We start from the raw sequence: 13,393 nt of genomic DNA on the forward strand, positions 1-13,393 counted from the left end.
GAATTCAGGCTCCTTTGCAAAAAGCCCATTTGTGAGCTCTGAGTTCAGTTGAGGACTGCAAATATTAACAAGCTTTTGCAAAAGCTTAGTTTTCTTAGGCATGTGTTATTCAGTAACCATTTGGTAAACATGCAAATAGATGGCACAGCTGTGACCCAAATGAACAAAACTGCTAGAGATGTTCCCATTTCAAAATACTAAACAAGCTATAGTATCTGTGACTGTAAGACATTCATTGTAGAAAGTGATTATCAGAGCAAAAAATAATCTGTCTTACTTGATAAAATCCTTACAATAGTTTGGTCTGTATTTTTAAGAATCTTAAAAATATAACAAATGAAAACAGGGGCATGATGATCATATATCTTTAAACATTATATTTATATTCTAGTTTCTTCATAAATTCCAATAATTGTATGTTAACCAGTCATTATATATCTTCTCTTTGGCATTTTTACGTACATTGGAAATCATATTTTTGGACTTTTCAGATACACATTTTAAATCAACATGATTTATACATACTAATTATATATATTTCTGCTATTTCATGGGCAATACCTAGGATCATATTATATGAAAACCTCTCCAGCCAGAGCAAAGTATTTGAATGTATGAGAGATGATTTGCAAATATATCTTGAAAATAGCACTCTAGATACTTTTTTTGCAAATTACCAAAATTAAAGGTAAACAAAATGGTTTTTTTTTTTTTTTTTGGCTCTTGATACTACATTGAAAATGGGATGAAAGTAAATGTAAGGGGTGTGCAATAAAAATGGTAGAGAAACAGCAGCCAGACGATTGTAATTTGCTTAGATTAGGACTGTAAACATTGTGGACTGCACTGTTGTAAGAAAGGATGGAATGGAGAATAGGTTTGTGGTAGAAGAGGCCTAAGAGACAGCAAGCAGGAAATTAAAAGAGCAAGGCAATTAGATAAAAAGGAGATTTCAAGATTGAGACCTTTGTTGTTGCTCTTTCAAGACATGGAATCAAGCTATTTACACTAAAAAACAAAGGAAGGAATAAATGGCCAAAGGCAAGAAGATGGCTGATTTATGCTTATGATGCCAGAAATTCAACCAGTAGCCAGCTTGAAAAAATAAAGATACATAACAAAAACAATATGTATTTTTTCTAGACAGTTCTAGTTAAAAATCAACAAAATTGTTTCATTTTTGTTACGTACCTGTGGTCCTTTGTGTATATATTCTCTTTCAAAAATATCACTTACCATTGCATACTTCTCTATTGGATCCCTTTTTAAAAAAAGTATGATTTTTCATATATCAAATATGTCATTGCCCATTAAGCTACCCCAGAAAGCACTCCCAGTGTCTTATTACAATTGATAACATATCATAGTAGTTGAATGCTTTGATCAATTTGATCAATTACCTTAGTTCAAAATATAGCACAGACTTGAGATTTTTAAGGATCATGTTGAATAGATGTTGTCAACTGCACAAATAATTTTAAAAACACTAGTTATTACTGTTTTTTTCTAAACAATATATGATTTATTTGAAGGAATTAACTAATAGTCAAAACCCACTGCTGCAGAGACAAACAACTAAATACTTCTCCTTTACAATGTAGTGCAGTAGAAAACCAGACCTTTTAGGCTCAGGTAAATTCCTGTCCTTTACTTACTGGCTGTGAACACTCAGGCATGCTTCAAATTATTCTGAGGAATCATGTTCTTTGTCAGAAAATACTTAGACTTAAACATGCTTACAAATATCCTTTTTCCCTTTTGTTTAAAAAATTTGACCTTCAGTCAACTATCTAACTGTAATCCCCTGGCAACCTTGAAAGGGTAAAAATGTTAACTATGTTTCTAGGCTACATTGTTTATGGTAAAAATGAACTCTGATTGATAAACTGCATCTGCAACTGATAAACTACATATATATATACTAACAGAAAAGCAAAATTCGGGCTTTTCTAAGTGCAGACTTGTAATTCTGTATGTTTTATTTGGTTCCTGGAAGCTAGGCCTATGGAGTTGTTACAAGGAAAGATCATCTTCTGTGAGGATAAGGCCAATAAGCCAGGATGGTTTTGACATCTGCCTGATGTGGATCTCATCTCCTTGCAACAGACTGTCACCTGTAAAGAAGGCTGTAAGAACTGCTAAGGGAACTGCTGAAATTTCTCCTATGGAGAGAAGCACTCTGTGGTCTCTGCTCTAGCACTCTGTAGTAGACTTGTGAGAATAAATATTTAGTTAAGCCTAAACCTCCTTTTTTGGCACTGCACATATCAGGTTTGGTTGCTTTGAAAGCAAACTAACATGATACACATAAATCGCTTTGTATGCAAGTTCTCTTTGTGCAAAAGACCTAGACTTTTCCAGCTTTACCAACTCTTACATTTGGAATGTCTTTGGCTTGAATATAGTTCTAATTAAAATAGTACCCCATATGTTGTCCCCTCTCCATAATTTCATTCCCAGCCTTGTTACAAGACTTCTGAGCTCAACTGTTTCCTCCACTAACAATCTTTAAGTGGTTCATCTGAACCAGAAAAATGCCCCAATCTTCCTTGTGTTCTCATTGTAAGGTATGGGACAAAGTAAAGTCCTTTATTTATTGGATAATAAACCCCTTAAAACTGAAAGCTAAGACATGTTCTTATTTGCACTCTTTACAAGAAGTACATATCAGTTTATTGACTTGACCTGAATAATGATTCATTTTATTGCTTACTGAAAAGATAGTCAGAAATCATACAAGTGAGGGATAAAAGATACAACTTAAAAAAATAGTTTCACTTAGGCAACCACAAAGAAATGCTTAGAAATAATTTTCTTTATAAAGGTATTGAAAATCACATCTTAGTCTTTAATAATGTTTGCTTAGTGTTTTAATTAAAATAATAAGATACTTTAGAAAGGATATGCCATATTTGTATTTATCCAAAGTATCTGAATAAAAAGAAACAAAATAAATGATTTCTGTGTCTTAGAAACATCAGATCTGATGACGCAGAACCTGTTGTCATATAGACATGGCTACAGTTCGCCTCAAAGAGAGCTAATATTTCATAATATTGTTCATCAAGTATATTTATGCATATATATGTTTAAAATAAAGAAACAAAAAACAAAACAAAAAAAACCCCTACTCATTAAGGATAGACTAAACACAACTTAATATGTGCAGTCCCCAAATTAATGAGTAGCTAGGAAGTAAAAGACAGAGAGTTAACGCCATGGAGAAAAGGTCATACAAATTTTTCTTAACCACATTTTAAAGGAGTTTCCAGATTTCAATAAGTGAACATAACAAAAATACTAAAATAAATTTAATAAAATCTGCAACACAAACCTCCAAAAATCATTAGAGAATGTAATCGGTAGAATTCCCAAAAATATTTCTAAAAATTTCCATTCTTGTATAGTTTCTTAGTAGCCATTTTTGCAAAGTGCTATCATTACAGGTTTCCACAGTAGGATGCTGGGAGCCATCAGCTACTTTGTTCACTGAGAGACAAGACTGGGTGATTATATGAAGAAGAGTGTGGGTCTGTTTGACAAAGAAAATAATGAATAATGATGAAATCAAGTACAAAGACAGTGATAAATCAATCATCCTAGGCAACATGCAATTTCTATTGGATAAAGATGGAAGGCACATGTCACAATAATTGCATCCATGGAGCTGTGGGCCACATTTTTTTAGATGGCTTTAATATCAATCCTATAAGGAAGGAATAAATGAAGATAAGACTGAGAATATGGAGAGGGGTTTAAGATTAAATGATGAAATATTTTTGGCAAAAGGTTATTTTAGATATAAAAGATTATATTCTTAGCCTTCATCCTAGTAATACAATGCTTTTTAGTACCAGATGAGTTATTTGGGAGTGGATATTCAAAATAGTTGATTAGTCCAACTATGACCCTTGGCCTCCTCATTCTTTCACCCTAAAATTAAATGAACATCAGGGACAAATTCGGAGGATAATTTAGCTTTAAGGCTTTACTTTGAACAGTATGGTACTCAAATTGCTCCCACTTATGTTTTTACAAGGCTAACCTGGTGGTGTTCCACAGGTACATTGCCACCTTTGTTAGATGTCAATTAGAAAGGTAGGTAATGAAGGGAGGAAAAAGATCAACTCTTAATCTAATTCTCCAAACAATTTTAATTAATTAATTTCTCTGTCTGTTTCTTGCTCTCCATCTATTTCCTCCACAGGAACATAAGCTCCAGGAAAGCCACAGACTATGGCCACCTACATCTTGAAGCTCAGTGCCTGCCCATGGGAGACACTAAGTAAGTCTGTTGATTCAAACCCTTAGTGAATGGCCAGTGCAGACAATAAATCCTGTTAAAATTAAGCTACTTCTCTCAGGCAGCTTAATGAACACAAATTATTGGATTTATGTTTTCAAGGATTTATCTTCTATAGTAAAATAATATATAGTTTGTAAAGAAAGAAAAAATAACACTGTATTCATATTGTTAAATATGTAGTTAATATTAAAACTATAAATAATATTGTTAACTATATAGCTTGATTTTTTTAAGAAGACTAGTTTATATTTTTGTTTTTAAACCAAACATGAATTTTCCATCCATACTGTTCAAAACTGCTAGGCTAGATCATCCTCTACTCTCAGTGATATTTCTTCTTGTAGTTAACTTTTCTTGGAAAATGCCACTTTAACATCAAAGATATTAGTGTAAATGATGTTAATTTCATTTGTAATATAAAAGAAAAATTATTTTTATGACATAAAACAAAAACAAAATGATTTTGCTTATCCTCTGGAAACATGACCCCAGGGCATAAATACAATATAGAATTTTCATTAAAAAACATGACTGTAACATATATGTCCCCAAGGTGTTTATCAAATGAATGGCCATGAAAAAATAGTCAAAGAACTTTCATTCCAGGTACTTCTAAAAAGCCATAGCCCAGAAGAAAAATTACAAATCTTGTCCTTATTGAGACAAAAATTATTTTTCATTTAAAAACACACAAAATTATTTAGTGTCTTCATTTGCTTGAAAACAAAGCACAGTTCATTTTTTTCTGAGTATACTGTTTGAAAAGATAACAATTATTAATATTGTATGTATGTTCTAATAATTTTATGTATTTACATAATTGAGGTCATATAATAAAATATTCTTTTATTCATGTTGTGGCCATTTTTTCTATCATTAAAATAATCTAAAAACATACTACTAAGAAATAAACTATTTCTCTAAAATGAATTTGCCAAAACCCATTTAACTTTTTTATTTGCAGGGAATATCTTTCCAATTTGGAGCTATTGCAAATAACAAAAATATATTGTATTTCAGAGATATTTGATCAATATATTGATATTCAGAGATATTTGCCATTACTAATAATACATGGCAAATATCTCTGAACATCAGTGTCTACATCTGTCATTATTTCTTTGGAAATGATTCTTAGAAGTGAAATTGCAAGGTCAAATACATGAACACTTTAACACATATCAGCAAAGTCCTTTAAAATATATCTATAACAGTAATTTTGTAATAATAGCAGCAGCAGCTAACACTTCTTGTGCTTGCTATCTGTCAGGATACTTTATGGGTGTCAGTCTCACTGCATCTTCACCAATATTACATGTTGCTGCTAAAAACATTTCTTGCCATATTGATGAGATAAGCAAGAAATGAATACAGTAACACACATAAAATGATTTTATGTTTTTTAAAAACTTTTCATTTTCTTTGGCTACATTTCTTCTATGCTGTCTATTCAAGTCCTTGTACATTTCTATATGTGGTATATTATTTCCCTTTCAAAAAGTATAGTAATTAAGGGTTGATATGCTCTTTATTAGGTATATCAACCCTTAGTTATATCTGTTTTTGTTGCAAATGCCTAATTAGTCTACTTTGTTTTGTTTTAGAGAAAGGGTCTCACTATATTGCCCAGGGTGGCCTCGAACTCCTGGGCTCTAGCAATCCTCCCATCTCAGCTTGCCAAGTAGCTGGTACTACAGGCTCATGCCACTACAACCGGCTATATTAACTCAACTTTGAAGACAATGTGACATCCAGGCTGACATGCAACTTACTGCCAAATATATTTTCCTATAGCTTTGTTTAAAATATTGACTAAAAATAGTATCATCTAAACCCTAAGCTAGTATTGAGTTTTGTTTGTAATATGGTATTACTTTATTGTTCTCCTCTAGAATGTAAAGCCTTGGTATTTCCTGCGATGTACAATATTTTAATCACAACATGTAAAAATACATAAGAAAAATATTAATGATTCCTGCCTTTAAATATATTTGCAAGTTTGACTAACATAAAATGTAGCATGGAGTATCTCTAAATTTACCCTTCCAAATATATAATTCCTACTTAAAGCCAGCTGGAATCAGGCTAAACAATTTTGGTGACAAAATAAGAGCCATTAATATTGTAAAATTAGGCCATACCTTGGTATTAAAACATACTAATTAAAAAAATAGATATTTTAATGAACTGACTGCATAGTTGATTTAAGAGCCAATCGCACAGGTCTCAGTTTAAAAGTTGGTATAGTAAAAGATTAAAATAAAATCCAATCAATTATGTTATTACATACAATCATATACAAAATAAGTATAAATTTGTACTATTATATTTAATTTAACAGCAAAGATAATAGGAGTTCTGTTAATCAAGCACAGAATAACAATTAAAAATTAATATAACAAAGTTGTTACTCAAAACATTAATTATGATCTCCAGACAAGGTAATCTATGCATTCAGTCGAACAGCAATATTATAAAATATGAAGTGTAATCATTTAACATATAGGAACTACAAATATGACACTAATCTATTGAAATTCCTACTCACTACTTCTAATAAGAAATCACAGCTATGGGTCAATAGGAATATGGAAAGGTAATACCTGTGTAATGCACACAACCTTCAAAAGGTAAATTGAGACATTGTTTTTCTTAGGAGTGCTACACAGGGGAATGGTTGGGATGCACTTAAAGATCACTTACCTTGAAATTATAATCCCATTTACCTGCTCTCTAATAAAGGTAAATAAAAGATGGTAGTGTAAGTAAAGTCTAAATATTAATCTAACACATTTTACCTACGGAAAAAAATTCCTTATATTGTGACTCTGGAAACTATTTGATACAGATGTATATAGAATTCACAACAAGTATTTTCTAAGTCAACTTGCTCAGTCACATGAAAAATAAGTTATTTTTAGCATCATATTTTTCTCCCTTTTTTTCTTTGTTGCATAGTGTTTGTTGAACATAAGTGTTCTGATCTAAAATTAGATTCTCACACTGTATGTAGCTGCCTAGTTATTCAAAAAGAAACGTAATTGTGTGCACATATCATAGGGAAATATTCTAAATTGATTGGAACATAATTGTAATGTTCAAACAGAATATAAGAACACCTGAACACAGTAGAATGAATGGATGACAGAACTTTATAAAAATAATTTTTAAAATGTCTCAGTGAGATGAATTTTTTTTTCTTTTCATTTAATCCTGGCAATAGGCATTTCATGGCACAGAAGGGTTTGTGCAATTTATTTAAGCTTCTAAACCATGTAGGTACCCCACAATTTTGCTAATGATGCCCAGGATGCCCTCAATTCAAACAGATTAGGCCACATATAAGATGACAGTGAATTGAATTCGTGGTTATTTAAGAACTGTTTAGTTAGGGGTGTGAGAAACTACATTTCATATCAAAGTTGACCAAAGAAGTGCATTTATTGCTAACATGTGCTTAGTTTCATTCAATTACAAGGATAAGCAATTAGATATTATATTATGAATATGTATAGCTGAAGTTTGTAAGCAATTAGAGCAAAATGACAAAGTAGTTTTATGACTGCTTATTTAGCTAAATAGACCATATTTATTGTAGAACATCTTTCCCACTATTAAAAAAATGAGAAATTTTATGTCAATAAAATTTGGTATAACAAATAACTGATAGCATTTAGTTATTCCGTTTGAAATACCGTATATTTAGCTTATTATATCTTAACCATTGAAAGAATCTAATTATTTCCAGTTTTTCGATAACATCAAGAGGCAATGTAGTGTAGTAGAAAAATTGCTGGATTTACTGCCAGAATCTGGCTGTGCAAACTTAAACGAGGCATTTACCCTATGCTTCATTTTACTAATGTGAAAAACAGAATATCTGTCTTATAAGACTATTGTTAAGAATTGCATGAGAAAACAGATACGTGTTGAACTGTATTCCTTCTCTTTTACCCCACTCACCTAAGAAGTAAACAAAACCAAAGTAGCTGGATGGATTCCATGTTTTGTGGCTTCATAACTCTGTTTCCATTTTTCTCTGGATATTCCAACAATCTTGCTTCTATTTATGACTTTCTTTTCTAAGATTGAAAGGACTATGGGAGATAAGGTGATGGAATATTTCTGCTGTTCACATGGTGAGATTCACAATTGTACTGATAGCTAGCTTGCTTGGAATATTTTATTAGGACCTGAAACCTAGCTCTGCTGCTGGCGGTGTAATCTTTGTGCTTTAGTTCCTCCTGATAAAGGCTTAAAGGAGAGAACTTTAAGGTACATTTCAGTTCTGTAATTCTGTGAACTCCAACAATTTTTATTCTGCCTTGAACCTGCACCACCTCAGAGATTTTTCAAAGAATAATTTTGTCCTTGCTAGCAAAAGATGAAGAATTGAGTTAAAGTAGTAAGCAGCGCGCATTTACTTTCCACAGGTTGGAATATGAGAAGAATAGAACCACTGAGCAATTATTCCTCTTTCTCATCTCAACACCTCTTATCCTTTTGCTTCCCTCTCCCTCTCTCTGCTCCCCTCTGGAGGCCTTGCCATTTTCCAAATTGTATTCATGCCTTTTCCTAAATTTGTAACATTCTTTAATCAGTGCATAAAAAGACTATGGAAGACACATAGATATTTGACCCTGTCCTTTTCAAATGTAAATGTGTATATGAATGATCGGAGATTTTGTTAAAATACAAACTTGGATTCAGTGTGTTTAGCATGGGTTTGGATCCTGCATTTCTAACAAGTTCCCAGGTGGCGCTACTACTCCTGGAATCACCCTGTGGGTAGCAAGGGGTGGAACCATTCTGTGAACTAAAGAAACCCTAAATGTGAAACTTAAAAGCATAGTAACAAATGTTGTATTTCAATTTTGTTTAAAAAAAATCCTTTTTAATGACCTTCTCAAAAATATAATCACATTTCAAAGCTGAAATTTCCAGAAAGTCAATGTATTATTCCTACAATTGCTCTATTCTCATGTCATTTATTAGATTATGACCTATACATTTTTTAATTTGGCAAAGTGGTGTCATTAGACAATGTAAACATCATTAGTCACTAGTTAATTTTGAAAACATAAACATATAAGAGAATTTAATTAAGCTATATAATTCAGATGATCAAATTATTTAAAATAAAAATTTCTCAATATTTATGGCATTTTATAAGCTTTTTGTGTGTGTGGTCCAAAGTCAGAGTAAACATGACACAAAATGGTACAGTGCTCTGAAATACTGCAACAGATAACTACTAGTCATCCAAAAGAGTAAATTTATAGAAATCATTTATTTATCTACCTATGTGAAGCTACCTAATTTTTTTTCACTTTTTACTTAAAATTCCTTAGTATCCAATAGCATTGCTACTAGCTGACAGAAAATGTAAACAAAAATATACACCAAATTGCTAACAGTAGTTATTTGAGAAATGAAAGAATTTGAGTTATGACACTGTTCACTCAAGAGTTATGGAAAAGTTTAAAGATTAAAAGTGGTATTCTAAAATTCCACACTTCTTCCTTTTATAAAAATGTATATGATCATTCCCCTTTCTTAATAAATATATTCTAGATTTTCTTATTTTTAGCATAAGCTCAGTAGAGTCCCAGGTTCCTGGTAGAAACTAAACAGTAACAACAAGAACAAGTTTTATTTAAAAATAAATATCACTTCTAGGATTTCTACTATATCTGTACATTTTACTGCATTTTTCCTCATAGAAGAGAGTACTGATGAAGGATTTACCTACATGTATTTTGCAAAGGCACTGTTTTCTGTAGGCTTAATATCAAGGATGGTACCAATAAGTAATAGTTGAAGAGAAAAAAATTGGTGGTCAGACAAGGTGAGTAGGATATAGTGAAGGCAATAGCATCTTAATAGAACACATTGGTACAACATACAAAGAATTCTCAGTGTTTGTCCTCAATTGTGGCCCAGAAGATAATTTTGTGCCTTAAGATCCTGGTAACACTGTATAAGTGTTGGGCCCAAAATTAACCCTACATAACCAGTTTCAAATCCTGTAAAAATTCAGTAAGTTTTTCTAACATTCAACTTAAGAAACTACAGACTCATGCAAATATTAAAACGACATTCAAAAAGGTTTTTAAAAGGTCTTGTTAAAATATCAACAATACCAAAAACACTGTAGATTGGTTTTTAAAATGTTATTCTTGTAGAAAATTTTAGGCTTGCATGGAATACTGCATCTGTGAGACTCATTTACCTCTATAGTAGTATTTATCTTTTAAGCAGAATGAAGTTAGTTTTCCTTTTAAATAAATCACCTACCACTTAATAATGTGGGAAATGTAACACAGACGACCAATTCATTTTGTTAACCATAAAAGAAAACTGAAAGAAATGAAGCTGTTTTCAAGAGTAAGCTTCCTTATGCAAAGGAAAATATTTCTTTTTTATTAGCTCCATCTGATGGCTGATCTGGTTTTTACACACTGCCTGGAGATAAATTTCCAACAGTAATTTTGTTGTTTTCTCTCCCTCTCCTCTGTCAGAAAGGTGTGCTATCAATATAGCCTTGAGAAGAGGCTACTCAGCTTTTTATGTGACTAATTAGTTTATTGAATTCTGCAAAATATTTACAATTGTAAACAGTAAAGAAATCTTGTTAATCTTGTCAGATATTGTTCCTTCCAGTTGAGGAACATAAATGTCAGTGATTAGTATTGTAAAATTTAAAATTTGAAAATATGGACATATTGTCAATATTATCCTGTATGCACATCTTCACACAAACGTCTCAGATAGGCTTAGCTTACCCCTTGCCTAAGTTATGTTTGGCATGTACATGGAGATAACAAGTTGTCATACACAAAACTGATTTTATTGTCTTCATTCATGTTTTATATTAATAGACCAATTTGGCGAAACCTGTTTATATAATATGCCATCCTAATGTAATCAGATATGAGCCTGCATGCTTGAAAATCTAATTCTGCCAATGTAGATAAAAACCAGCTTAAGATTTAAATGTTGAATGCTGAAATATATAACTGAGCTTAAGCATCAAATAATAAGTAAATTAAGGAAAATACTATACCTCAGCATCATATTCCCATAACTGATTTCCTCTCATATGGTGGCATTTTAACATGATTACAGGTCCATTGAGTCTAGAAACATCCAAGCACAAGTCATCGGTTCGGATTTCTTTGTCAGCAGTGTAAGAAAATACCTGAAAATGTAAAATTCAGCTAATAAAATAGTATGTATGTTTTAAAATGTCACAATAGAGCAGATCTATCCGTGGAAGCTTTCGTATCAGATAAACTTGTGTTTTCAAACGATTGCTAGTATGTTATCTTGAGAAAGATAATTCATCTCTTTGAGTCTTTTTCCTCAACTGCAAAATAGGGACAAAGTCATCTGTTTTATGATGTTTTGGTGAGGCCTCAGTTTAACAAAACAAACTTTTAAATACCCATTATTTGCTGGCACTGTATTTCTTGCATGATACTTGCACTATAAAGCACACAATAGGTTAAATAAAATAAAATTTGCAAACTTCACGGGGCTCAGTGAAGGCAGTCCCTGTTCCTACTATCGAATGACCAGTTCTCCAATTCTACAATGTCATTTTTCATATAGAAGTTTAAATCTTTCTTCTGATAACATAAGTACATCGTGTAAGTTTTATTAAATATTGTCAGTGAGCTTCTGAAGGTTGTAGAAGTATCTTCTCTAGAGATCTTATTAAAGGTAGGCTCTACACTTATCTCTCTAATATGGTTTGCCTAAGCTTAACTACATCAATTCGTCTGAAAATATCCAAGAAATGTCACGGTGGATTATGGACTCTTTGCTGGATAATTCAATTGAACTATAATAATCTTTATTATTTTGTTCCTGGTGTGAATAATTTATTTACAACATTGATTATTAAGGTTTCATGAGGATTTTTTTCTTTTTTTAGACAGAGTCTTGCTCTGTCAGGCTGGAGTGCACTGGCGCGATCTGGGCTCACTGCAACCTCCGCCTCCCGGGTTCAAGTGATTCTCCTGCCTCAGCCTCCCGAGTAGCTGGGACTACGGGCATGCGCCATCATGCCGGGCTAATGTTTTGTATTTTAGCAGAGATGGGGTTTCACTGCGTTGGCCAGGATGGTCTCAATCTCCTAACCTCGTGATCCGCCTGCCTCGGCCTCCCAAAGTGCTGGGATTACAGGTGTGAGCCACCACACCCGACTTCATAAGGGTTATTAAGCACATAATTATAGAATGTGTTTTCTTCTTTTAACTGTGATAAGCATTGTTCAGTATTCTGTGGGTTTTTCTTTCTCCTTGCAATGTCAACAGAATACATAATGAGAAAGGTCATGTCAGGATCTTTTTGTTTCTCAAAGATATCTGAGGAAGTCAGCTTTACAAATAACATAAACTCTGGAGCTCCTTAAGCTGAAAGAGTTAGTCTTGGAAGAGTTGCCTCTGCAGCACTGCTACTCAGAACTTCTATGAAAATCACAAGAAGTGGTGAGAGGAGGCAGCAAAATCAATGACGGAACACAAATACCCTCTTCTGCCAACCACTTAAAAGGAAATTATCGGGGGCTGGGTCGGTGGCTCATGCCTGTAACCCCAGCACTTTGGGAGGCTAACGTGAGAGGACCGCTTGAGCTCAGGAGTTTAAGACCAGCCAGGGAAACATACAGAGATGTCAGCTCTACAAACGATAATAAAAAGAAAATTATCCAAGCATGGTGGCACATGCCTGTTGTCCCCACTACTTGGGAGGCTGAGGTTGGCAGATTGTTTGAGCCATGATCACACCACTGCACTCAGTCTGGGTGACAGAGCAAGACCCAGTCTCAAAACAACAACAACAACAAAAACCAGAAAATTCTTCACAAAGGTTATACATTTTCTCAATAATATACAAATTTGAGAAATTTGAAGTACATTTAAATGAATTATGTAAAATATATCACAGACTTCATATATTCAATTCACAAATAAATTTTCTAGGTTCTTTACTTTTTTTCATGCTCATACATTTTTATGAAGAACATCTGGTCACCTAAGAAGAATAAAATAAAAACCCATCAAACAGAAATATTCATATCCT

General features: G+C 32.7%; 1 protein-coding gene across 12 annotated transcripts in view; it reads right to left on the reverse strand.

Moving 5' to 3' along the window:
• GALNT13 (polypeptide N-acetylgalactosaminyltransferase 13) overlaps positions 1-13,393 on the reverse strand; it is a 613,915-nt gene that overhangs the window by 3,659 nt on the left and 596,863 nt on the right. For 6 of the 12 annotated variants that reach the window (XM_055292091.2, XM_063646025.1, XM_063646023.1 and 3 more), the window contains one exon: positions 11,373-11,507. In XM_055292091.2, coding sequence (XP_055148066.1) covers positions 11,373-11,507 — 135 coding nt within the window. Of the gene's footprint in view, positions 1-3,334; positions 3,533-11,372; positions 11,508-13,393 lie in introns of those variants that run through there. The other 6 variants (XM_063646026.1, XM_063646024.1, XM_055292086.2 and 3 more) reach the window with 2 other exon arrangements.

The sequence above is a fragment of the Symphalangus syndactylus genome, chromosome 9, assembly GCF_028878055.3.
Source record: "Symphalangus syndactylus isolate Jambi chromosome 9, NHGRI_mSymSyn1-v2.1_pri, whole genome shotgun sequence".
Lineage (NCBI taxonomy): Eukaryota > Metazoa > Chordata > Mammalia > Primates > Hylobatidae > Symphalangus > Symphalangus syndactylus.